This window comes from Melanostigma gelatinosum (genome assembly GCF_949748355.1).
Source record: "Melanostigma gelatinosum genome assembly, chromosome: 2".
Classification (NCBI taxonomy): Eukaryota; Metazoa; Chordata; class Actinopteri; order Perciformes; family Zoarcidae; genus Melanostigma; species Melanostigma gelatinosum.
This window is the reverse complement of record NC_136635.1, coordinates 4888712-4914870: the sequence shown is the minus strand read 5'-3', so window position 1 is coordinate 4914870 and position 26159 is coordinate 4888712. Positions and strand designations below refer to the sequence as shown.

Below are 26159 nucleotides of genomic sequence, written 5' to 3'. Positions count from 1 at the left end.
GTATAGAATGTGGAATGGTGGCTGGAGAGGTGCCAGTTCACCTCATGGTGCCCTCAAACTGCTCCCAGTGCTGTATATGTAGTGCCCACTGCATCCTAAAACTAGGATGGGTAAAATGCTGAGGCTGAATTTGACTGTGTGTTGTGCTATGTAATATGTGTGACAGTAAAAGTTTATTCACATTTACATTGTATTCACTTGAGCTACTTGAGCTACTACTATAGTCAGAATTCATCAAGAAGGTCAGAAAACCCCACCGAAAACAGGGAATGCAAACTGCACACACAAACAGTTACAAAGGAGATACAACTTGATTTTCATCTTCAACTTTACCCTTCAGTGTTGGTCCAGCAGCCGTGACCCGGCCGGGGCGTTGTGCCGGAGCCGGGGGAGCAGCGGGGCAGAAGTGTGTGCTGCACGCCCTAGAAGTGATAGGCCTCTGGTGGGGCAGGCAGCCGGCTGCGGGGCGACCCTGCCGGAGACACTGGGTGGGCCGAGTCTGGACTCCTCCACCACAGGACACAGAGCACTGAGACAGAGCGACAGAAACAAATAGAAATGCAAAACGAGATGAAGAGACGTGAGAAAAAAGCACCGCGGTATAAATAGGAGAGGGAGATGAAATGTCAGAGCGCACAGAGAACGGAGCAGAAGAGGGATGGAGGAAAAGTGCAGAGACAAAGAACAGATGAAGAAAACAAACATCCCATCCAGCATGTACTTGCCCTCCAGCGGGCTGTCAGCAGATCTCTTCTCTGGTGGAAACATACCGGGATCACAAGCTTGAGATCAAGCAGAATACCACACAGTGCTGTAAGAGTTTGCCCTCAAGACTTTGCATAATAGATGATATAACACAGAGCCTACACAACCTGCCCCGATAGACTCTGTATCAGAGTGGAGCTTTTTGGATTGAAACTGAGGCTCATTCCACACACGAGCTATGCTATGTCTGCAAACTACCACCACCTACACTGTACAGTTTGTTTTTGGGGAAACAGATATTAGAACACCCATGGTCATATATCTTTCAATCGTATTGAATGATTGTTTTGACCCAGACACTGTGTTGTCTTCCTCGTCATGTCAGGGCCTCCCAGAAAAACGTGCCCGGCAAACAAAAATCAATGAAGTGAGCGATGGTGAGGTGGAAAATAAATTTGAATCTGACGAACCCTTTTCACTAGATTTGTTGGTTTAGAAGCAACCGAACACACGATTGTGATGCATTTGCTCAAAGCTACTTTTAAAGAATTGTAATTATATTGACAGCAGAGTATAATACCCACTTCCCACTACTTGCTGACTTCAGTTTGAGCAGCTTAATTCGACAGTCACGAAATGTGACTGTCGAACAACTGAATTTCACATTTTTTTCAATTATTTCTTTCAATTTTCAAAAGCTCAGTTGCTGTTTGCTAAGCCTGTCAATCTTTCTGTTCTTGCACGTAACTTACCCCCTTTAAATTAGGAATAATATCTGGCGGCAACCTCTGGTTCTGAAAAGCAAACCCAAAAGTGCCTTAAACCTGCATTCTTTCTACTGGCCATTAGGGGCCTCTGGTTGCAAAAAGAAGTCCGATTGTACACGTCTATTAGAAAATTAATCTGGTTCTGACTTGATTCATAACATTGTAAACGGTAGTTCATGGTCTCAATCGCTAGTGCCAAGAGACGATAAAGCTACCTTGTGATTGACAGGGTGCTACCAGAGTCACTGGTTGCATAAAAAAAGATGGCGACGGCCAAAATGCCAAAGTCAAGGCTTCAAAACTGCAGCCCACAAACCAATGGGTGATGTCGTGACACTACATTCACTTCTTATATACAGACTATGAGTAATATTTGAAACAGTGTGTCCTTGATATCAGACAGAGGTAGAGACAAGTAGGCTTCTCATTTCTAGTTAGTGACTGTCGATATTTCCACTTGAAATGACCAGCTGTTGCTCGCTAGTTAAAAAGCTAATATTATCTTCAGTCAGTGGTTGAAGATGCTGTCCCTGGCTGAGTTTTAATGTCAGCTTGCATGGTTTTAAACAAGAATGTAGTTAAATGGGGTTGTAAATACGTAGCAATGTAGTGCTCCTCCAAAAATCCAATAAAGAGCAGGGCATACTGTGAACTGGATCGCAAAATAATACCAAATGGATGCGCCAGTTGTGATCAGAGCTGTTTTAACATAACCTGCAACCCCACAAACTAATGTAGCTAGCTGACAGTATACTGCTTGTTGCTTCTGTAGGTATTATGCAGATGTAGATTAACACACTGTTTACTCAATTTCTTTTACTCTTGTGTTTTTGGTTATGGAAGGACTTGAAAGAAAGACACCATCCTCCACAGAAAATAAAGAGTATCTCTATTTCTAGAGCGAAATGGTTACCTCTTCTTCATGTGGAGAAATGAAATGCTTAACAGGCCTGCCTTATAGTTCTGGTTACTAAACTATGATTGGATGGCTGGAGGTCAAGGGATTTTAGCGAAAGGTCAATTGCAGCTCATATGGATGGAAACCATATCCAGCTTTAATCCAGTTAAAAGTGACAGTTCCTGCATTACCTCGGAGACGGTGGTTTCACCAACCTTAACAGACTTTAGTCACCTTCCAAACACAGATAAAATCAGTTATTCTACTTCAAGTCCCTGTGCAGGTGACTGATGTAAGATTTAAGTTCCATCATGCCTGTGATGGCGATGCGAGACATGTCATGGGATTTTCTACCAAATGCTTCACAATTGTGCCACGTGTGGGAGAAAAGCTCCAGATCGGAAGACAGTCAGCTGGAACGTGTACAGCACTAAAGGTCTCTCATGAAGAAAGATTATGATCAAAGCCTGAGCGAATTTACCTGTTGCCAGGGAGAGGAGTACCAGCCTAAGGACACAGCACTGGAGCTGGTTCTGCCCGGGACAGCCCGAGGGAGCTCTGGGCACGGACCTCTGTTGCAGCCCTGCTGGAGATCCACCAAAGGTTTAGCTATATTCCTGCACCTCCGTACGGGGAACTCCACATACCTGTGCAGGAGAGGACAGGTTGTCGGCTCAAAATGACTTTTCCTACAGAGTGTCAGAACATTCAGCAGGGTTCCCACGGTACCTGGAAACCATGGAAAACATGGAATTTATTTTTTCATTTTCCAGGTTTGGAAAAGTCATGGAAACTGAGCAAAAGTTAACACTTACATGGAAATTGAAACAGTTGTCCTGGAAAATGTTATTGGATGATGTGTAAAATAGTAATAAAATGAAACTGTTGAGCACAGAATTAAGATGAGTTTATAAAAACCCTTTACATGTGAACAGCTTTTACTGTAAATAGAAATGGATGATCCCATGTTGTAGAGCAGGGATTCCCAAAGTGGGGAGCGCGAGCTGCCTCTAGGGGGTGTGCAAGAGGAAAAATGTAATGGTGGTCTAATGGTGCAGTCCTGTCTCCTAAAAATTACGTTCCCCCAAAACTAAAATGCATTCTCAATTGCGTTTGACTAAAAACGTATTTTCTCCCTGATTACGTTTGTGTTTGACGTGTTACAAATACTCCCGGATTTTACACGCGTGCCTTTGTGGAGGTTTTGTAGCCGCGTAATGTTCGTCATTGCTCGGCCTGGATGAGCGTGTTTCTGCCGGAGACGGGCGGCGTGTTGTGGTTGTATTCTGACCGCGTAATAGGGAGAAGGAGAGGCGGTGGTGGTGTTAAAATGTTGATTAGAAACGTATTTGTAATACGTCAATGTAATAAGTCAAACACAAACGTAATCAGGGAGAAAATACATTTTTGGTCAAACGTAATTGAGAATGCATTTTAGTTTTGGGGGAACGTAATTTTTAGGAGACAGTCGGTGCAGTGAGGTTCTGGCTGTCTGGGTCTACAAAACACGTTTGTTGTTCATCTACAGCTTGTTGCATTATTTCATGCATTGATATTATCAATAAGACATAATCTCTAAGCATTTACAATGTAGACTTGACTGGCACATCTTTTAAATCAAGTAAGTAGTCAGGTGTCCTAGGGGGTTGTGTGTGTGAGGGGAGGGGGGCGCGGATGGGGGCGGAAAGCTTCAGGGGCCTATAGATCATCACTTAATATGGTACCTGGAAAATCAGGAGGTAGCATGGAAATTTTTTTCAAGGCAAGCGTGGGAACCCTGATTCAGACTCAGAGGCTAGTACACAGATGACACAGTGGGGTCTAAAGCATCGGATCTAAAGTGTCTTGGTGTGCAGTTGAAGGCACATACTCTCCCTGTGAGTCTCTCTCCCCGCAGTGAAGCTCTCTCTTCTGGATGCCTGAGCCACAAGACCTGGAGCACTGAAACAAGAGCGCAGGCAGGAGGGACAATTTTACAAGATGATCTCTCTGATTGTGTAGTGCGGCGGGTTCCCATAGCAGCAGCCACCACAATGTCGCCCATCATGGTAGTAATGGAGCCAAAATAATGTGTGTTTTTTCAGTCACTTTATTTGATGAGCAGAGTGGTGTATATGTGTATGTGTTAGAGAGTGTAAATGCATCTGGCTCTTCTTCAAAATCCAAACCAACGTTGTGGGAGCTTCCCTGTGTTTTATCTCGGTAGTCTTGCGCTGCAAACCTAACCTTTACGCTGACCTTTTACATTCCATATTCAGCAGCATGAACTAACTGTGCCCTCTCGCTCACTCAAGCTACTGCACTTAACATAAATGAGGACAGAGACGAATTTACAGAACCAAGCCAGGTAAGAGTTCTCAAATCTTTGGCACTAAACACTGTAAGAATATGCTCTCTGAATTCATGATTAAATAGTGGGCAACATGATGAGGCCGTCACACAGTTAGACTAGATTTATACTGTACAGATTCATTAAAACATAGCTTCAACTTCCCAGATATAGAAATAATTCTTTAAAAATCGTAAGCAACACCTCCCAGATGTTTCAAGGACAGTTTGGATTTGATTTGGAGAGCTGGCATATCTTGAACATTATAAGTGAATCCTTGATGAAGTATATCATCCAACAACATAACGTGTTGCCATGGAACCCTTCATGATCCCAGGAGTAAACTGGCAAGATTCCTGAGTAAAGATGGCAATATAATGTGGCCATTATAGCAGACTGAAAAGCAGACAGGTGGTCGACAGCCTGGCTTTTGCAAACACTGCCCCGATGTAAGACATATTTCCATGTTATTACATCTCTCTCTATTTTCTATCATGGTGGCAGCAATGCACAATCACACATAACAAGGGCAAAATATCCACCATGATTTATTAGAGCTCAACCAGCAGTTCAAAGCATAACAAATCAATTTAAAAAGATAAAAGAAGAAAGTCTTTACATTTAAACATTTGTGCTTGATAAATGAATCAAGTAATCAATTGGGGTAAGTTAAATTGGGTATGTTGTTTTAGAATTAGCTGCTTTGACCTGTGACTTTTTTCCATCTTGCATTGGTGGCAAAGAGGTCGGACTCAGAAGAATAGCTTTAAAAATCACAATTATCTTTATCCCACAAGCTATTTTGTGAAAAACGCATTGTACAATTTTTTGTATTTCAAACTTTTTTTCCTCTGCTTCCAATCCAGTTCATCCTTTTCTTTTGCCTTTCAACAAGTTCAGTGAAGGGATGTGACGTTGTGCAGTGCTGATAGTTCAGTCCAGATGAAGCAGAATTCTTGATATTGCATTGCATTCTGGTCTATTGAGGCTGCTGGATTTCTCCCTGTATGATTGATATCTTTGAGAACAGAGAGCACTAGTACGAAGCTTTTATTTTCTTAATTCTGGACGAGTAATGTTTTGAATGACAATGTTTTATAAGGATGCAAATTATAGCTCGGAGTGAGACAAACAACACCACCAGGCAACAAAATGAGCTTCATCTACAGCGTTTTGTTTCTTATAACATGTGTGTTTTAGGGTTTTTTTTTCTTAAAATTATGAAACTGAAAATTGCTGAACACATTTCTCTTCTATCACTACTTCACTTTGAGCTGCATGTCTCTTTTGTTCCTACCTCTCCCCAGGCAGTAGTGATCCACTGCAGCCTTTCGTTCTTTGGGCAGCGCCGCAGGACGCAGGTCTCCTGGGCTCTGGGCCTGTGGTGCTGTCTGCACATGCTGTCGGGCACCACCACCGCTTTGGCCCCGGGATCGGTGCTGCGGCAAAACACACTCCGCTTCCTCAGTCCATGGCCGCAGGTCTTGGAGCACTGTGAGTGGACACGGAAGTCGATAACACAGATGTGTGAATCCTCAGGAGAGTGGTGATTCAATGGGCAGAAGTTAAATGACCATACACATATTAAATCATACATGCATGCACTGTACTTTCTAATATTGCTTTAACCTTCAGCTTTCATGACATTTAGCAGAGGTTGAATCCTTGGCACGGAATGCTTTTGTAATTCACCACATGGTGTACGAGCAAACAGAAGGTCACGGTTTTGACGACAGTCCATTACAGCCTAACATTAAATACAATACACCAATAACTCGCAGATGAATGTGACCCCGACCCATCAAAGTATCCACCAACGGCAGACAGTGCCGCTGTCAACTCCAACTGAAAAGCAGAGGTGGACAACAGTGTCAAACTGCTCTGTCGCGACTGAAAATGTGCCAGCATCACATTAATCAATGAGAGAAAAGACTCATGCACATCTGTGCATACCAATTCACGTGCGCAACCGTGCATGAACACGCATCCCAGTTGTCCTTTTGTCACTGAAAGTTTAGATTGATGTTTTCACAGATACTGGCCTTGCCTCTGCGTGACCGCCAACTGAACTCGGACCGGTGTGACAACATAGTCCAGGCCCACAACCCGTGTCCTGAACAACGGCTGAATGACAGCTGTGTGTCCGGGCTGTGCAGGTCACATCTGCAGATTTGCTGCCAGGCTATTAATATTGTATACGGCATAATGAGCAAATGAAAGCCCTGTCTCGTGTGTGATGCACTGTGGTTGCAGATGCCAAAACCATCATGTCATACTTGGTTAATAGCCATAGGACTAAAAAGCCTAATCAAAGCTGTTTTGTGATTCCAAGGCATGTTTGGTTACGGCCTTCAGGTATTTCATTGTGATTCAACCGTTCAAATTAAATTGGCCAAATGAAAAGGACAAGGGCAGATGTCTGAGGATAAAATTTGAATCGTCCTAACAAGTGGCTCATTTGTATTTAGACAAGTTGCACACTATTCACTTCTGTAGTTTGTGTTCAATGTTCAACATGTCCAACTGAGGGCAGCAGAGCGTTTGTTTTAGCATGAGTGAAACCTCTTACATCTCATATAGGAAAGTGTGTGCGTATGTGTGTGTGAGAGAGAGAGAGTGTGTGTGCGTGACATGTTTCTGTCATGCAGATGTCTTAACATTCACCTTTGTTAAAAGTGGGCATACGTAACTTGTAAACACAGCATAATTAATGATTTTACATCAAACAACGAAGAAACAGTGGAAGAGTTTCATCATCATGTAGGAAAATGTTTCACTTTAAAACTGACAGTCAGCACTTTACTCTACTTTAGAAAGGTAAGTAGAAAGGTAGCTATTAGTCTTTATCACACGTCACAGTGGGGAAAGCACAGGTGTCAATAGTCAAATCAACAATGGATGAATTCTATTTAGCTGCTTCAGTTTCATGCTCCTAGTATTGTGCCTGGAGGTTCACTTTTTCAAGGCCCTATACCCTACTCACCCAAGCTCCCCCACCATCATGACTCAACTGTCCAACCTGTACAAACATCAGTCACGCGTAATGTCGCAGCAATCACTCATGAAAGCCGTTTAGTTTACAATAATCATTATAAGTCCATAGGGAAGCATACAAGTGTGTTACAGAAATTGCATCACCAAAAGGTACAGGCCAGTAGCCATCTCTCTCACACACGATGCACGTATTTCAACGATTGCACACACACACACACACACACACACACACACACAGACACACACACACACACACACACACACACACGCACACACACACAGAGGGAGAGAGAGCGTCAAAGGAGGACCCCCTTCCTTGTAAGAGTGTCAGTCGCCTCTCACTCTTCACTGACTCAAGCAGTCAGTAAGATAAATATATCTCAGGCCGTAGAGCTGCTTGGAAAGCTAGCTAGCTAGCTAAGGAGTCCCGTAACCCAGAGTCCTCTGTCCCGGTCCATTTCAGTCAGGAATGCTACACAAAGTCAAGCCCGCCAGACAGAACTTTTCCTGTAGTTTCCAAAACAAACTCTCCTGGCAAGATTGTCTTATGTAGGAAACTATAACTAGAGTAGCACTCGTCAGTCATGCTAGCAGCTCTCTGTGGCTGTATTTAGGCACAGAGTTTCATTGCGCTAAATACTAATGTCAACATGCTCATGTGGTGATTTTTCAAAGGTCATGATCTTCATTTAGCGTGGTGGCATGCTAACATTTGCTAATTGCCACTTAACACAAAGATCGGGTGAGGCTTATTGTCCTTAGTTTTGCTGTTATTTGGCAAATAAACTAAATCCAACAAATATGAAATTTGACTTGGCATGCTCGATAAAAAGTCAGGGGGTGAACAAAGTTTTTACAATTCATCTCGTGGGTAATATGAACAACTGAACCAAACGTCACAAAACCTGCCAACAAAAATTCAAACGCTGCCACAAACCCACCTGTGACCAGGATCCGTTGCTCCACTCGGGCGGGCAGGCTTGAGTGTGGCAGGGCTGGACCTGGGCCGGAGAGATTACGGGGCAGAGGGAGTGCACCGCCGCCTCTTCCCTCTGATAAGTCACCTTCCTCAGGCAGCGCAGTGTCCTGGTCTGCTGACCTCCTCCACACGAGCGACTGCAGGAGCCCCAGTCTCCCGTCGCCCAGCTGTGGTGGGACACCAAGAGGGAGAATGTCAGAGACGGGCTCGGGCATATGCTACATCTTACATGCATACCAACCACATTACTGAGCTCCTAATCAGGACAGCCAACCACAGGTTGGGCACTTATTTTGGGCCCACCCAAACACACACACACAGAAAAAACACCATTGCACCCTAAATTGCCAGTGACTATTACACGAAAGTCGAAAGGAAACCACTTATTATTAGGCGGTTAAAAACTTCCAACTGTGTCTTTCTTACTTTTCTTAAATTGTATGATTCATGAAAACCTAGACCTGCTGCTTTTAAAATACTCACAATATATTTCACACACTGACACTTTGTCATACCACAGATTGGTAGTTAAGGACAGACAAAGAAAATACACAGGCCGAAATATATATCCATATCCATCCATTTCTACCCATTCTATTCGGATCTGAAACTAAACACGGCGACCATATTGCATATACAACTCTCCATAACAGCTTTGCCAGTTCTCCCAAGGCTAACCGCAATATACAACATACAATAAGGCTACGGAGAGACTGCAATCCCTCCCCTCTTCTCTCATTTTTTTTTATCTTTCTCTTTCGGTCTTTTCTCTCCTCCATTCATTTTATTTCCAATCTCCTCTCTTTTTGTCCGGTGTTTTTTGTTTGTTCTGCCTCTTCTGTCCTCTCCTTTCTTCGAAATGCTGCTTCGCCACTGATGAAAGCATACTGCTGCTTCTAAAATAGCTCCTGTCTTGGCATTGGGGCTGAAGGGGGAGATTACAGCAAATGAGTGGTGTGATAACCGCAGGCTGAAGAGGAGGGAGATGGAGAGATGGGCAGATGGCTCAGTCCAGTTCTGAGACGACATGCTACCACAAAGACCGTTCCTCCACGCCGCCGACCTGCTTCAGGGGAAGAAAAATGCTTTCATTCTCTGTCAAGCGCCACAGAAAAAATGAAGGAGCGGGACAAAACTGCAATTTTGAAATTGGAGAGACGTGAACCATTGGGACCCAAAAGCATCGGTTTGGGATTTTTTGAGTGCTGTTTGCTTTTTTTTCTCTGTTTTGCCTGGCTTATAAATAACAATATATCATTGGGGGAAAGTGGCTGAAGTGGCTGCAAACCACCACTGACCTAGCTGTAATTTGTATCACTGAAATGTTTCAATAACTGACATATTTTGAGGTAGAAAGTTGCAATACTATAGGGGAGGTTATTAGAGGCTAACCCATGCATTTTTTGCATGTATGACTGCACACGAGTAACCACCAGTGAATGAACATTTACTCGATACCTAATATTAAGTTTGATGCTTAATTAAATAAGAAAATGAACATCTCTGCCGAACTGGTTGCTATATTTAAATCAAAAAGATTTTTTTCTTTTAAACCCAGGTTTGTACCTATTTACATTTGTGTGGTTTGGTGTACTTTGGTGACATTTTCCGTCTGCACTCATTTTGCTTGTATAAACATCCTTTCCATCTCGGTCCTTGTGTTATTTTCTTTTCTCAGTGTTTCACTCCTTTCGTCCTTTGCAGTGTGGGCATGTGGTAATGTTTCTGTAGCACTTATTGAAAGTTGATCTGGATATCACTGGACTGAAATAGGTCATTTTTACTGAAGACATGTTGACATAAAATAATGGGAAAAAGCACAGGAATAAATAATGAAATTAAGGATGGCTGAATTCCATTTAGCTGCTTCAGGGTCCTAGTATTTGGCATCAGTTGCATACTGTCACACTACCATACCATACCTTTACTTGGACACTTGAATGCAATATTTATTCTTAAGAACAAAAGCTATTTGTCTGATTTCTCTTGAGCGCCAAACACATATTTGATAGAATTGTTCAATGTCATTTTGTTTGCAATTAATCTTCATGCAGTCATTCACTAAGTTATGTAACTCAGGACTATGATCACATGGTATCGAGCGGTACTAAATTCCCCCGTCTCTGACCGTGACCCAATTTCCTATTATTTAATTCATTTGTTTTATATTACATACCTTATAAATCCTGTGGTTAATTTTACATGTAAACTGTTACTTGAGATAATAATTTCACTGAAATAAAAGTTATTTCAAAAACACTATCAGTATCTTGTGCACATCTTCCTGTACATCTTCACTGGCACAGGTACGCCATGTCTCTCTCTGATCTATCTACATAGAGCATGTATGACACACTGAGAGACAGCCAGTGGTAAGTGACTCTACAAATGTGAAAAGAAAGTAACTTTAAGCAGCAGACACAGAACAGCAGAGGAAGGTAAGGTAGAAGGAGATGCGGACGGGCTGTGCTGTGGAGAAAAAAAAAAAACCCCGTTGGAGCTATTTATTTGATATTGTAGTTTGTTATGTCATTTATAAGTAGTGTTGTTTAATTATTGTAGATGTTTCATATATTAAGATTATTTTTCTCTTTAATAGTAATTTGTTTAGTTATATTACTTTTTGGGTAATTACTGTGGGCACCTGTTGCTATTTAAACGAGGAGAAAGATAGGACCAGCATGCACCGGGGTGGGCGTATAGTTTTTACCAGCTACACAGCAGCATTGCACTGCACAGGACAGGAGAGACAGCACGACAGAAGTTTGTTTGCTTGTTTTATTTGCTTTATTTAATAAATACACAAAAATGGAATCCTGCTTGGACATTTCACTCTCTTCTGGCTGCGTAAGGATACCGCATCAGTGGCGTTTGATTATTATTTGTTTAAGTTTGATTTAGCCGACAAATGGCCACTACAAACCCGATTAAGTTATTCTATGAAATATGAGCATATCTCTTCCTAACTGCACACTGGGCAGGAAGATTGAACTGGCTTCTTAAAATTCTCCTTGTATCCCTCTTTTATATAACTGCTGCTACACCACAGCCGAGAATCCCAGTTTTTGGGTGACAGGCTAACAGCAGCATGGGGAGTGAAGGTTTAAAGCATTAGGGGGCAGATGGGAGTGAAGGGGTGAGGGTGTGTGGTGGGGGGGGGGGGGGGGGGGGGTTGACTGGCTCTGCGTGGCTAGACTGGCCAGGCCCCGTGGGAATCCTGCCGTCTCTGCACAATAAAACATGGATAGGCCTGTCAGCACCCGAGATACACGCTGCAGAGATAAGCAGGCACTTTTACATTCCCCCTCCTGTCAGACACACAGACACACAGAGCGCACATGCATCTCACATCATTGTCAATTTATCTTTTCTCGGCCGGCTTCTTGAATGTGTGCCCGTACATCCTGGAGCTCTTAATGCAGTCAATAAAGCTTTCATGCTGCTCCCTCAACTCAACTTTCTTCCTGTGCAGTGGCCATAAATTGGCCCATGCACACAACCAGCTGAGAAATGGTGTCAGCTACTGTATAATCAGATCCACGGGTGTCTAACACTGCTTTTATTCCTGAATGGACAACCACACTGATGTTATTTATCCGGCTATACCATTTTCTTTACTCCAACAAAGGGGGGAGGTCGGAACACTCGCAACGGGGCTGTTTAATACCTTTCGCCAAGATGAGAGATACGGTATGCCCAGGATTAGGGGCAGGAAATGCCCTCTCGGGTGGTGGGAAACTTAGTGAGAAACAGAGGCTGTGTGCTGGAGGTGTAACCGATAGCTGCCTGGCTTGTTCAACCCCTGACACTGGAGGAAGTTCAGTTTGGACTTGTTGTAGCTAATGGTGGACGAAATGACAACACCGCTAACATCAGACGGAAGCAGCATGTCTTTCTAATTTTACCCCATGGTTCAGATCTGAAATACATATTTCAGCGTCATACAGTACATTCGGAAAATGTGTGTGCATATGAACTGTAATTGTGCATGCCGCCCTGCGTGTGTGTGTATGTGTGTGTGTACTCTTTCTGAACCAAAGACACGGTTCCCTGCCTGTTCTTTGGAGCAGCACTGTAAATCAGGGTAGCTCCAGTTCCCTCAGCCAAAGGCCTACATAGGAGAGAGGCCATTTATTTAGTGCCGTTTCAACTTGTTACTCCGCGGCACTTTAGCCTGCTTTCCTTCTGTGCTTGCTGCACCGGTCCCCGAATGCACAGTCTCCTTTAAAAATGCATGCCATTAAGCACAATGTCTAGACAAAAGCTGAGATAAAACATGGGCATGATTTTGCCACGGAGATAGACAGGGCACTCTGGGCTGAGAATTTTTGGGACGGATGATGCACACTGAAAGCAACAATCACTCCGAGTTGCCTTCGATGTCTCCCTCCCTCTCTTCCTTGTCTCACTTTGTAATTCTCAAGTGTTCGCTATAGTGAAAGGTCCATTAGAGACTTGGAAACACCGTGCTGAATTTACTACATAACAAAAAAAGCATGTGGTTAGATTGGAATAAGATGTCTCCGACAGGGCCGTAGACAGTTTTTAGAAATACCAAATTTTCAGACAGAACCCCACCCACCTAAGAAATGTTTGACTAGCTACCAACCGAACTCTGTTAAAGCTCTAAGTATTCTAAAATGAGACGGAGAGCCGAGCAGCTCTGTGAGGCTGTACTGAGGCACTGCTTTGAGCTACATGCTAATGTTAGCACGCTAACATGGTCACAGCGGAGGTTTAGCACGTAAACTGTTGGCTATATATTCACATCTTAGTTTTCGGTGGTAGCATGCTAACATTTGCTCATTGTGTGACACAGAGTGCAGCTGAGGCTGATGGGAAAGTCTGAGGACACACATTTCATATTTTATTCATCAATTTCACTGATCAATTTTATTGTTTTTATCTAATCTTAGTAAAATATAAAGATATTTGGTCAAATCCAACATTCTGTTATCACATCCCGTAGCTATGACAAATATATATATATATATATATATATATATATATATATATATATATATATTTCTTGCATATTTTAAACTATTAGATTTACAATATGTATTTAGATTAAAGTTCCACTACTGGAAACCTGGTAGGCAGTTCATAATGAGCGAGATCGTCTGCTTGGAATCCACCAGGAACCTGTTGTCATCAGGTGGTAAGACAAAGCTCAACAACACAGACATGATGGAAAAAAAATTACAAGATTCGCTCATGTCAGAGTGATTCAATTCCACTTGACACACAGGTGGACATACAGCTGGAGAAAACACTGGAATCAGTAAAGAGTGGTGCAAAAAGCCAGCAGATAGAAAGGGCTTTCCTGTGTTTCCTCTCATTGGAAAATGGAAAACAAACTCGAAAAAATTAGAGAGCGGGCAGAGAAGGGAGGAAGAGGGAGAGAGGAGAAGAGCACAGGCTGAGCAAAAGTGGTGGCTGGCCACAGCAAATGGACCACAGGCAACCTCTAGACTGCTCAACCACAGTGTGTGTCTGCAGTAAAAACAGCGCCTAGGGTTCCTGAAAAGTTGGCAACATAAAGACCCATGCCACATATCCCACAGCCAACTGTACACGAGGCAATGCCCTGACCCACACACACACTCGCAGCACTTACTATGCAGGGCAGGGCTGTGTGTTGCAGAGATGGGAGCCCAGTGTTGGTCTGGTGTGGGGATTACACATGGTGGAGTTCACCTGAACCTTCTGGTCCTGCAGACAGATAGCCTTGGTCGAGATACGACCTGATGGAAAAACATGAGAGAGTTGATGTAGTTCTTATACAATTTGACAACTTCAACAAGCATGCCATCAACATGGAAATCTGTAAGGGTCATTGACACACACACACACACACACACACACACACACACACACACACAGCCATCCACTGTCACGTAAGCAGGGGGTTGCTGTGAGTCTTTTGCGGAGTCTGATATTCTCGGTTGTCAAAGGTGCTTTTCATTAGCCTTAATACATGTCCTGGACAAAACTGGATTACAGGAACCCAACATACACAAACAGAGATATCAAATATGGACTCGTGTTTGGAAATAAAGTTGAGTGTAAAATCTGACACACATGCACATTGAGGATACCTATGAATATGCATATATTTCCACCACTTCTTTATTCTAATTGTTTGCCGAGATTGTTGGCTATTACAACGATAAGTTGTGTTAGTGTAGCTAGTTAGCTAATTACGATATTATTATGCTCCATGGCTTGTTTGAAAATGCTGTTTTTTTTAAGGGGTCTTAAACATGCATTAGAATGTGCTAAGAGACTGAGGCTGAAGCTGCATGTCTCGGACAAACAGTCAGCATTTATACCAGTTGAAGAAGCAGCATTGTTCTGGTGTTGCAGTGTAAAGCTAGTAGTATAATGGAATAATTGAAGATGACACTTGCTTTATTCTGATGTCACCCTGTTTGGCTACTAAGCTTGCATATATGTACATGTTTGTGTTTTCAAACAGTATGTTTTCACCTTTAATGCAATAAGAGAAAAAGCTTTATTAAAGATGAGGAATAGCTGATGTGTTTGGCAAATGTAACTCAATCTCAAGTAACAAAGTAGCAAAACTCCAAACTCTTTATATACCGAGTTTTTGCTCTTACTTCATGCTTCTATGTGTGCATGCGGCGATATCCAAAGCCGAACGAAGCTGTTAAGTTGGAAAACTGCCATCCAAGTGAGGGGTTTAACAATCAAACCATACACGACGCACAACAAAGTATTTCGAGAGTCATTCTCCAGACAACGTGTACAGGTCCACTTACAAACACACACACAGTCTCACCTCCAGCACACGGAGCAGAGCAGTCAGAGCGCACCACGCCCCAGCTGTAGTCGGGTTTCCTCTCAGTGCGAGGCAGGGTGTACTCCCACACTACACCTGGATTCTTTCCCTGCAGAAGGATCTGTCAGGCAAGAACACAGTACATCAGAAAAGTGTGTGAATTATATATATATATATATATATATATATATATATATGCAAGGAATGTGACAATCACGGTTTTAAATCAGAAAAACTTGCAGTTCAAACATCTATGGGTAAACTTTCAAGTAACCTTTTAGGAAGATTTAAATAACTTTTAACGAAAACGTATTTCAATCAGAAAAGCATTTAGTTTGAACATCTAGGGAAAATGAGGCGAAACATTCAAGTAACCTTTTTGGAACATTCAACTAATCTGGGAACGTGACAATAAGGTTTGTTTAATGTCATCATAACTTGCAGTTTTAATATCTAGGGAACATTATGGGGAAACGTTAAAGTAACCTTCTTGGAACATTAAAATAACTTTCCCAGATCGTTCTGGGAACGAAACAATAATGTTGGTTTTACGACAGGAAAATGTGTTGTTTTAACATACAGAACATCTTTTAATAAAATGTTCCCAGAGCATTCTGGGAATGAAATTCCAGCAGCAGATCGATATGTACATGTCAAGGCTTTATTTAGCATGCTGTCGTCAAAATTCATGCAGGGCAAATTCATACCTGTGTACTTTCTACTCAGGCCACGCACTGTATTAGAATCAACATATTTAATTATTTTAAATGAATATTTAAGAGCAGCAGACATAGAAGTCATTTTTGTAAAATGTGGGCACATGTGCTGTTGGTGTAGTTATTTGGACAAAACGTTTGGTTTGCTGGTGTGGAAACACTGGTTTTCTCTCAGTGAAACTGGGTGAAAACTACATATCTATTATTGTTTGGCCTTTGACTTTAATCATCAGTAATTTCTTCTACATTGGTACAACTCCAACAATACATACAGTTTGCCGCACACTGTCTAAAGCAAAAGGTTCAACTGCAGTGAAAGGAGAGCAGACACAAACGGTCCATCTGTTAAGGATTCCACTGCAAGAAACTAAAGGTAAGAGCACTGACAACGTGGCAGCCTAATTCAGCCATTGAGGTCCCACTGAGCTGTTAGATCCACTACCCACTAACCAGCTGGCTCCACAGACATTAATGTTCCGTCTCTAGTCCAAACTGGTTGACCACACTATTACAAGGTCTTTTTGTTTTGACAGTAGAGCGCACAATTGAGGGACAATTTCCATTCTCGTTAGCTCTTTTTTGTACCACGGGCTGCTGATTCTGAGTTACCTTTTTCTATTCGGGAGATTTATTTGGACATTCCAGTCAAGCAGAGTCTAACAGATGAACAAAAGCAGACATGCCCATCATTAAAGCAACCATGAGGATTCACTGCCAATGTGAAGAATTTGAATAGTCAGCTAATTGTGTGTCATTTTGACTAATTTCAAAACGCTGCACTGGACTGTGCGCAGTTATGTCTCTTTTAAAGCCCACCTCAATTAAGTTCAGGTTGGGTGGGTATTAATTAATCCTTAATCTATTTGGCAAATTGTATTAAATCCAACTGTCAACAGCCATTCACCAAGTCTATCAATATCTGCCATAATGACTTTTGACAAGTGTATTTTCTTTGGGGTATTTTCTAAAGTAGGGGGAATCTACCATCAAGCATCCAACTTATAAAGCCAAGCATCTTCTGGGTTTGATCCACAAGCAACAGTCCTGGGGCGCATCCACGGACTGGACCAATCACCTTCTGCTGCACATTAACTCGTCCATGTGTATGGTTGTCCCCGCTCCAGACAGCAGGCAAAAAGAGATGTGTTTATGTAGCAAGAATCACAGAGCTGTCCAATGTCAGACCAACACATCTACATATGTTGGTACAGTGTTCACAGACTTGTGAACAGCTGGAAGGACAGCCAGACAGGCGCACTCACATGCAAACTATATCCCACTAAAACGGAGGGCCACGTAGGGAGAGACGTGAGGCAAAGATACTGCGTGAGATGAAATGGTCAGGCGCATGGCAGTGTTCTAAAAGCAACAGGAATTTGTAATAAATAAATCGTAAATGTTCGTCAGTGTCAAAGTAATTCAGTGATAGTTATTAGTTACTGTCGTAGGTGCACTGCCAACAGGAACTGCAAATAGCTAATTCCAAATAATAGTGCCAGTTTGACAAAATGCCATAAAAAATAGAATGAATTTGTAGGCAACTCTTTGAATCAATTGCCCCATTACACTTCCTGTTAACAACCCCTAGAGTATCATAGGAACTGTAGTTGTGGAGTGGGCAGTCACGATTTTGTCCATGGGGGTCCACAGGTCCCCTGCGCTAAAACAAGCTCGTCCTGTTATCTGTATTCTGTAAGGTAGTCATTCAAAACTCAGACAAAGCTTCACTTTAATCAGACAGATTTAGGCTTGCATGCTGAAACCTGCTGTGCATGATATTCTACATTGGCACATAAAGCACTGTCTGATGTTGAAATCGTGGCCCTGGCCTATTTTACTGTAAACTGAATAAGAACCAGCAACTGTTCACCACCTGCACTTCCTCTGCCGATGCGGTCACCCAACCAAACCAAAACCCACTGCCATGAAACAATGACCACCACTAGCCACACCAGGTCTTTATGCCCATCCTTCTTTGCCAAACAATCGCCAATGATGTAAATCAGCAGCTATGAAAACAACATTCAGCTGGAATTCTTTGTAATCCATTTAATAGAGGACCTACAGAGTGAAAAACAACAAATCAGTCTTTCTTAAGCCATCCGCAAAGTTGAATAACCTACACCCAATCAACCACAGCAGAAGATTTAATTAATAATTTCAGACATATCCAAACCTGTCCTGCTCTAGCTCTTGAGTCTGGGACAACAGCTGTCAAAACCAAACACCAAAACCAATAAAAACCAAGAAAAACATCCTCCTGCAAATCAGTCACGATAGCAGCAATGACTTCATGCTTGCTATCACTTTATGGACATACTTTGACATGGACATACTGACAAAGCCTCCGTGATATTGGTGAGGTTCCTACGCAGGGTCCAAAGGATACTTAGGGACAATACCTACCCCAGCAATACCCTGCTGCCGTCGGGCAAGCGACACAGAAGTATCCGCTGTCGTACCACCAGGCTTCTTTCCTCAGGCTGCAGGTTGCATCAGCAGTATGCGAGCCAAGGACAGACACATAGATGCACGCTCACGTGTGCACAGACAAATGCATTGTGACCGATCACAAAGCTGAACATAAGGTAAACATAAACCGTTTTGTAGAATGACAATAAATTAACTTTTAACTCTAACCTTGACATTTTTCAAGCTATCATCTAAACCAGTTTGTACAGCTGCATTTGTGTTCGATAATCCATATTTCTTTGCAAGACCTCAAGTTGCCAAGTGGCCAATACAATTCACAATTCACTTTATCTTTATATTTGGGAACAAGTTAAGCTGCATACTGTTTTCCAAATTCTGTATTCAGTCGCTTCCACCCATTGCAGCATACTTATTTAAAGCTCTCTGATTGGATGTTTCCTGCCACAATGCATCTTTGAAGTTATATATAACATTTGTAAGTGCAATGTGTTGCCAGGTCCACGGTTTGTGGAAAGTGTTGCCTCGGGTTTAATTTGTTGCATACAAATAACATGAATAAAATCTATTAATAAAAATCCATCAGATCAGCACGTACACACATGGACAGGACCCGTCCCATGTCCACATACACACGTACACACGTACACACGTGCGCTCTCGATCCCAGCCATGGATGTATGAAGAGAACTAGCAAAGCAAACAAGTAAACCCCGGGGAGATGTGGCATCCGGTAAGCGCACAGAACACAGAAGAATGAGAAAGCAGAAAGCAGAAATAAAGAATGGATAGAACATGTGGCAGAGGATGATACCAATGCTGAGCAAATATGCCTATTTACATGTATTATGAGAATATTATTGTATTGTTGTGAATTAACAGGATAAGGTGCATCAGTTAAAATCAAAAGAATCAGACGAGCGAAGAGTTGCCGTGGCAGCAGACTAGCATGGTGGAAGCAACGTGAATGACTTGTAAATTGTTAGAGCCAAAATAATTAGATCAGAAGACTTTCACAAAAGAAACGTAAAAGTTGTAGAAAGTAGACACATGAGCATGTGATTAAAAAAAGAAGAAAAACTTCTCTGCCTCTTAATGTCCTAAAAAGCTTTACATTAAAACTGGATTCCTTTGGTTCACAGAAACTTGAATAATGTGCTACCAAGCCCCCGATATGTGATTGATGGGACCCTTCGTTCCTACAGTACATCAGACCACAGTGTGTCTTGGTTTTCACACCCCAGTCACCACACCACTCATCAGGTCAGATGAGATGATGATGAATTAGAATGTGGAAGACATCTGTCTATCTGACATGTGGGCCCACAATGCTTTGTCCTGGACTGGCATGATGTCGCCCTCGCCATACCACAAGAATGTCAATTCAGAGGGAATAATCCTTCTCTGTATCCTCTGAGACCTCAGCCATATGTTCCTCGTCCTCTTGTTAGCTACCCCCCCCCCCTTTCCTTCCTCCCCCCTCAGCTGAGCAGCTGTACAGATGTGAACCCCTTGTCACAGTTTGCACCCACACTCCTCGGTATTTTGTTTTTTCTTGGAGAGTTTCAGGCTGAGTAAGGGTCTGTGAGTGAGTGATGCATATACCCTCCCCCACATACTCTCAGTTTTCTTGTGACAGCGCCAGTTAAGTAGAATGTATGAAAATAAACCTCATCGCTTTCCTTCATTTGGCTCTTTCCATTTGCAGTTAAAGTCCCCGTGCCCTGACCTAAACTTCTCACATTCAAAGAGTTCAATTGCAGAATTCCTAATCTTTTAATCTCACTCTCCCTCCTCTCTCCATCCTTCTCACCCTATCAACCCTGTTTCTCCGTTTTGTAATTACAGGACATACTTACAGAGATTATGCTCGTGTCATCTGCAGATCTGCAGCAGATGTATGACTGGGACACATGGACAAGCAGGAGGAGCTCTGTCAGACTAAGTGAAGTCTCTCCTTTATAGAATATTTAGGGTGATTGAAAATTGGGTCTTGGTTAATTGTTTCTATTGCTTATGATAACGCTGTACTCACAAGTGGTGAATGCGGTGGCATCGCTTCCATGAAGTACGACAGGGAAAGAAACCCTAACAGTCTGACGATCAGATGTAAGCAAAGCAGTAGTTCAGCACCATTATCTAAACCACTTCATTTTGGAAGTAAAACCCAGACTTGAGTGCATCTGAAAATGTCCCTATGTATCTCTCATTGCACAGGAAACATGCACAACTACACGCAAGTCCTGCAGGTCAAACTTTAACCAGGAGGTTGGTCAACAAACTTACAGACAGTTATACAATTTAATTTGTATTTCTCTTCCAAATAAGTTTGACGACTAACGCGGTAGCTTCTTAAAAACCACTGCTCTTGCATTCCGTGCTCGCGGCTCTGTGAGGCTATACGTAGGCACAGTGGTACCTGGTACTAATTCACCATGTTATCCATCGTTCTTTAGCATGCTACTACTGGCTAATCAGCATCACCCACAGTACAGCCAAGGCTGATGGGAATGGCATTAGTTATTTCATCATAAACCTGGGCTCCCGTTTGTCCCAACTTTGTGCTAATCCATCAAGTAGATGATGAGATGTGTCTCATGTCATTTTAATGGTCATCCATATAATAGGAGTTGAGATAATTCAGTGTGGACCAACAGACTGTCCCACCGACTGACACACTGATTTCCATTCCTAAAAAAAAAAAGATTTTCCGTCTAAAAAATAAACAAAACTGAATCATCTCTCACTCAGTGAAAGCAAGATTGCGCCATTGCAGAATGCAAAAATTGCTGAAGCAGAATTTTTTGCAAAGTTTCTCAGAACTTATCATAAAATGTACCCTGAGAATGACATTTCTAGATTGTTGTTACCAGTCTGCACAACAATGGGCTGTTCAAATGCCAACTACAGCAGCTGCTCCTCTAAACTGCCCACAAACAGAAGTCTCTTTTCTAAAATAGCTAGAACAAACATTTGGAAGCTTCCTGATGGTCCAACAAGTGACCAGTAAGGACTTTGGACATTTCACACTGATATCCCTCCTGGATTCACAGGCCAATCATTCCTGCTTTAACCGCAGTATGTCAGCAGCCCGAGGGACGGAGGGGAGAAGAGCTTTTACACGACTACCACTTCACCCATGGAGGATAAATAAAACCCACATGTCTACTCCTCACCTGGTTTCCACTTCTGTTTCCACACCTAGGGTTCAGAGTTCAAAAGAAAATAAATGCTTTCGCTGACAAAGTTATGTGAGAAGAAGATCCCACCACCATTCACTTAAGCCCTAAAGTCATAAAGATGATGACTCAGCCACTTGTGGAATAATTGTTCTCCTCTCTGGAGGATAGGCCTGTCCAGCATCACATTCTGCTGCTCCAGGACGGGTAAAGACTCGTCCTCCCCTCGGAGCTCCGGTTTCTGACACAACACTGATAACAAAAGTCGGGCAAAAAAAAAAAAGGGACCATCAGCTCTTAAATCACATGTGCATACTATGCAGAACATCTCCCTCAAAGCAACCGTCTCACTTCATACTTTTCCTCCCTGCCTCTAACGGGGCAGTTGACTTCGGGATTTTACTCTCGCTCTATTAGCCATGAATCACATGGCTGCAACAAAGCACTTTTGCGATCAGCGGCCATGGCTTTGAGTGTGTGTACGTGGACAAACATGTGACTGTGTTACGCTGGAGCCGGCAGGACCAAGTAACTGCACTGCATATAAACAAGGGGCAGGCTTCTACCATGTGAGACTGAGCTGAATGGTGAAAGTGGCACAAAGGCTGATTTAGACTCACTGTACCACATCCCCCTCTTTCTGGTGGCTGCATTATTGTCCTATTTATTGTTCTATTGATGCTGAAGGGATTGGTTCGACTAAATTACACAAAACATCATTTCTCACTTAACCTTATTAGTATCTGTCCATGCAGATTTATCTATTATCTTTCAGATATCTCTAAAATGTTCTGGAGAATAGCACTGAATTATTTACACTGTGTTCAGACAGACTGCAAAGTGGATTTTAAAAGCAGCGTGATTGCATTTAATGGACAGTCACCAGGGTGGCAAAGATTGAGGGGAGGAGCTGATTATTGAGACTACTGTCTTACGTTCACTTTGACAGTTTGTTCTGGGTGAACTAACCATTTAAACTGTTGACTTTCATTTGAATTAATCCTTGACATGTCACGAACCTTTCTTGTCTTCTTCTTCTTCTTCTTCCACTTTTTAGCCTTATAGTCTCTTTCTTTCAACCCACAAAGAGGGCTGCTCTGCACAGCACAGGCGGTTTGAACCCCCCAATTTATCTGATTAAAGCCTTCCACTCCACCCACCCATCCCCAGATCATCCCTGACGTAACCAATCGCCGAACACAATTAGCATCGCACAGAGGCACCGCAGACAGCTACAACCACCCTGCTTCTCCCTACCACTCCAAACTTCTTTTTTCATCTAAGCCTATTCATATCCAGACGTATAAAAAAAACAGAGGCGTGGCAGCTCTGCCAGGGACCCTGTCACTGTCAATTGTCCCGAACGGACATCACTCGGCAGCGGCGGCTTACTTCAAACACCAGCGTCTCATTAGTAGGACCGGCAGCATAAAGGCTCTCCGGCTTGTTGAAAGAGCGCTGGTAGTCGAACACGGTCCCACCAAAGTAGAACTTCCCCGGCCAGTCCACAGTCCAGTCCCCGGTCAGGTAGTACTTCTTCTTGAGGGAGCGGGCAGCCAGGTAGCTGGTGGACACCTCCATCTCGTGAACTTGAATGCTTCGTGCCCCGGCCGGGACTGCAACCATGGAGTAGTACTCTGGGGGAAAAAGGATAATGAAAGAAAGTCAAGGCTGAATCATGCAGAGATAATTCTTTATTGCTGTTCTCTCACTCTTCCTGCTACCCATGCACACGCACACACACCACCACCCCGGCTCTACCCCATCATGTGCTTGACTTTATTCCATGTCCATGTGTGCTACTGGGTGAAGTGAATCTGTCCTTTATGAAGTGGGATTAGATGCATTTGTCTGTGCATGGATTTTGTGCATGTCTCTGTTTGTCTGCTTAAGTCTCCCTTTGTCTTGCAACGGTTTATGCTAGCGACATGCACAGACACACAACAAACAAAGACAGGCTTACCGTTGGCTCTGTGCTGAAGGGTGTATTGGCCCTTGAAGAACCTGCAAGTGGAGTTGTCTCCCTTACAGGCTCCGCAGGCATCCAGAGAGGCCTTAGAGCCCAGGATCTTGTCACAGCCTACGGCCTGCACACACACGCACACACACACACACACACACACACACACACATGCCATGAATGTGGAATGTGGACAGACGTAGAATTAAGAGGAATCAACAAATGTATTATTAGTTGACATCTGGTTTATAAGGAAAATATAGCGCTGGTGGGGTGATGCAACATTACCTCAAAGATTGAATGTGGAGAAAAGAGGAATATGGAATAAAATTGAGACATTAGATTAGTTGTTTTGTTCAAAGAAATCCTCCCAAAAAATACTGAAACAAATTGAGGGATATTTTTCTAATTACACTTCATTAGCCGGGTTGTTAACACCTGCTCGCACGCATTTCACTGCAGCATTTAAAATGCTGAAGTAAATTCATGGTGGGACACAAAAATTGTCTTTATTATAATGCGCTTGTGCATATTATAAGAAATGATATGTCATATTGGCAAGAATTACTCCTTAAATGGCTGCAGGTATGGCAAACAACATGACTGCTTCGTTTTAATCAAACCATACCATCACATTTACATCTATGTATTGATTTGTTACATTTTGATTAACAAAGGAATGCCCTATTTAAGTCAAGCCTGATACGGGCTATTTAATAAACACTGATATCAGATCGGTACTCGGTATCAGCCGATACCCAAAGCCCAGGTAAGTCTATGGGTATCGCAACTGGAAAAAGTCGGAACGGTACGTTTTTCCATGCAGACAGTGTACCTCACACACTCCATCGATGCAGACGTCCCCTTTGTGCTCCGAGCAGGAGGTGCCGTCTTTCACCTTGCCGGACATGGCGAAGAAAAAGTCATAGTCTTCTGCAATGCAGTACAGCTTACAGATGTCTTCATCTGCACACAGAACATAGATACATACAGTAATAGTCAAAAAAAAAAAAGGTAGCAGCAGGAACAAGTGCAACTTTTGGGTGGAATGGCACTTCATTTTACTGATTCACAAGTTCTTCTATGACTTGGTAAACTCAAAGTGTGGCTACTATGCTGCAACCTGTTAAACACGCAGTATGCACAGCTCCTGATGAAGCTGAATTGGAAAAGACAGGAACTGAATATGAATGCACCCAGGGGTATTCATGTGCGGCTGCAGTTTTATTATGTGGTTCAGATCAGTTATCACAGACAAGTCTCTACAGCAGTCTTTGATTAAAATAAATGACGGTGAAGGTGACTTGGCCCAAGGTCCCAGAAGGCAGTTCAGAATCTGTTCCTCTCGACATCACCTCCCATTCATCAACAGCTTAAACAGGCCTGGGATGACGGCCAAACGCACTGCTCCCCTCCACTGCACTCTCTCTCGCTCTGTGTAACAAAGCTGGCCCGTAGGCTTCCTCTTTAAATCCATCCCCCCTGTGTCAGAGGGTGCAGGTGGCTACATGACTCCCATGCACATTACACAGAGTGATAGTTTCCTCCAGCTTTTTGGCCCTAATCATTGCAGCAGTAAATAGAGGTTGGCATTACAGAAATACTTTATGTACTCGCAGAGTACAGTGGGGTTCAGAATGAAAAGAATTAAGACAAGAAAAAGCCTGCACTAAGCATACTGAAATTCTCTGTGTATTTAGCAGCGCCATGTACTTTGAACAATGAGGTTTCTTTTCTTGCGCATTACGTGCCAAGAATACAGTGGAGATGTCTTCATAGTCCTTGGATACTGTGTCTTTTTACAATAGAGAGAGAAAAATGATACAAAAAGATCTCTCAATAATGGAAGAGAGAAGAAAAATAACAACCGAAAGAACCTCCGGGCAAATGAGGCAATGAACCACAAGACAGAACAGACTTTGTACGTGTTGGGTCTTACATAAACTGATCACCTTACCGTCCACTTTGGTGTAGGGCTTCCACTTGTAGTACCAGCCCCTGAAGGGCTTGCTGTTGTACTCGGCACACTGCTGGGCCCGAAAGTCCACAGAGTTAAGAGGACACGGTCGAGTGTTACACAGCTGGTTGAGACGGCTGGAGCCCGAGCAAAATTTACCATTGTTCTGTGGCCTGGGTGGAAGAAGAAGAAGAAGAAGAAGACGAAGAAGAAGAAGAAGAAGAAAAGGTTTACAGGTCTGTTGATCATAACCATACCTTACTATACCAATATATCAATGAGACAATCACAAATCATTACAGCTACCGCACTGATCAAAGGTTCCGTAATGATATACAGCTGTACTGACAAGATGAATCCAGCTGATCAGGGAACAAGACCACCCAAAGAAGGAAGTCAGGTGATGTAGTACAAAGAGTGAAAAAGTTTGCATAGTGAGG

At 42.8% G+C, this 26159-nt stretch overlaps 1 protein-coding gene across 1 annotated transcript in view; it reads right to left on the bottom strand.

The window, feature by feature from the left end:
• adamts18 (ADAM metallopeptidase with thrombospondin type 1 motif, 18) overlaps positions 1-26159 on the bottom strand; it is a 70517-nt gene that overhangs the window by 1501 nt on the left and 42857 nt on the right. The window contains exons 11-21 of the mRNA XM_079281541.1: positions 25720-25892; positions 24598-24728; positions 23766-23889; positions 23195-23439; positions 15478-15598; positions 14293-14419; positions 8635-8839; positions 5997-6191; positions 4241-4311; positions 2852-3017; positions 334-529 (exon numbers count right to left, since the gene is read on the bottom strand). Coding sequence (XP_079137667.1) covers positions 334-529; positions 2852-3017; positions 4241-4311; positions 5997-6191; positions 8635-8839; positions 14293-14419; positions 15478-15598; positions 23195-23439; positions 23766-23889; positions 24598-24728; positions 25720-25892 — 1754 coding nt within the window. The remainder of the gene's footprint in view (positions 1-333; positions 530-2851; positions 3018-4240; positions 4312-5996; positions 6192-8634; positions 8840-14292; positions 14420-15477; positions 15599-23194; positions 23440-23765; positions 23890-24597; positions 24729-25719; positions 25893-26159) is intronic.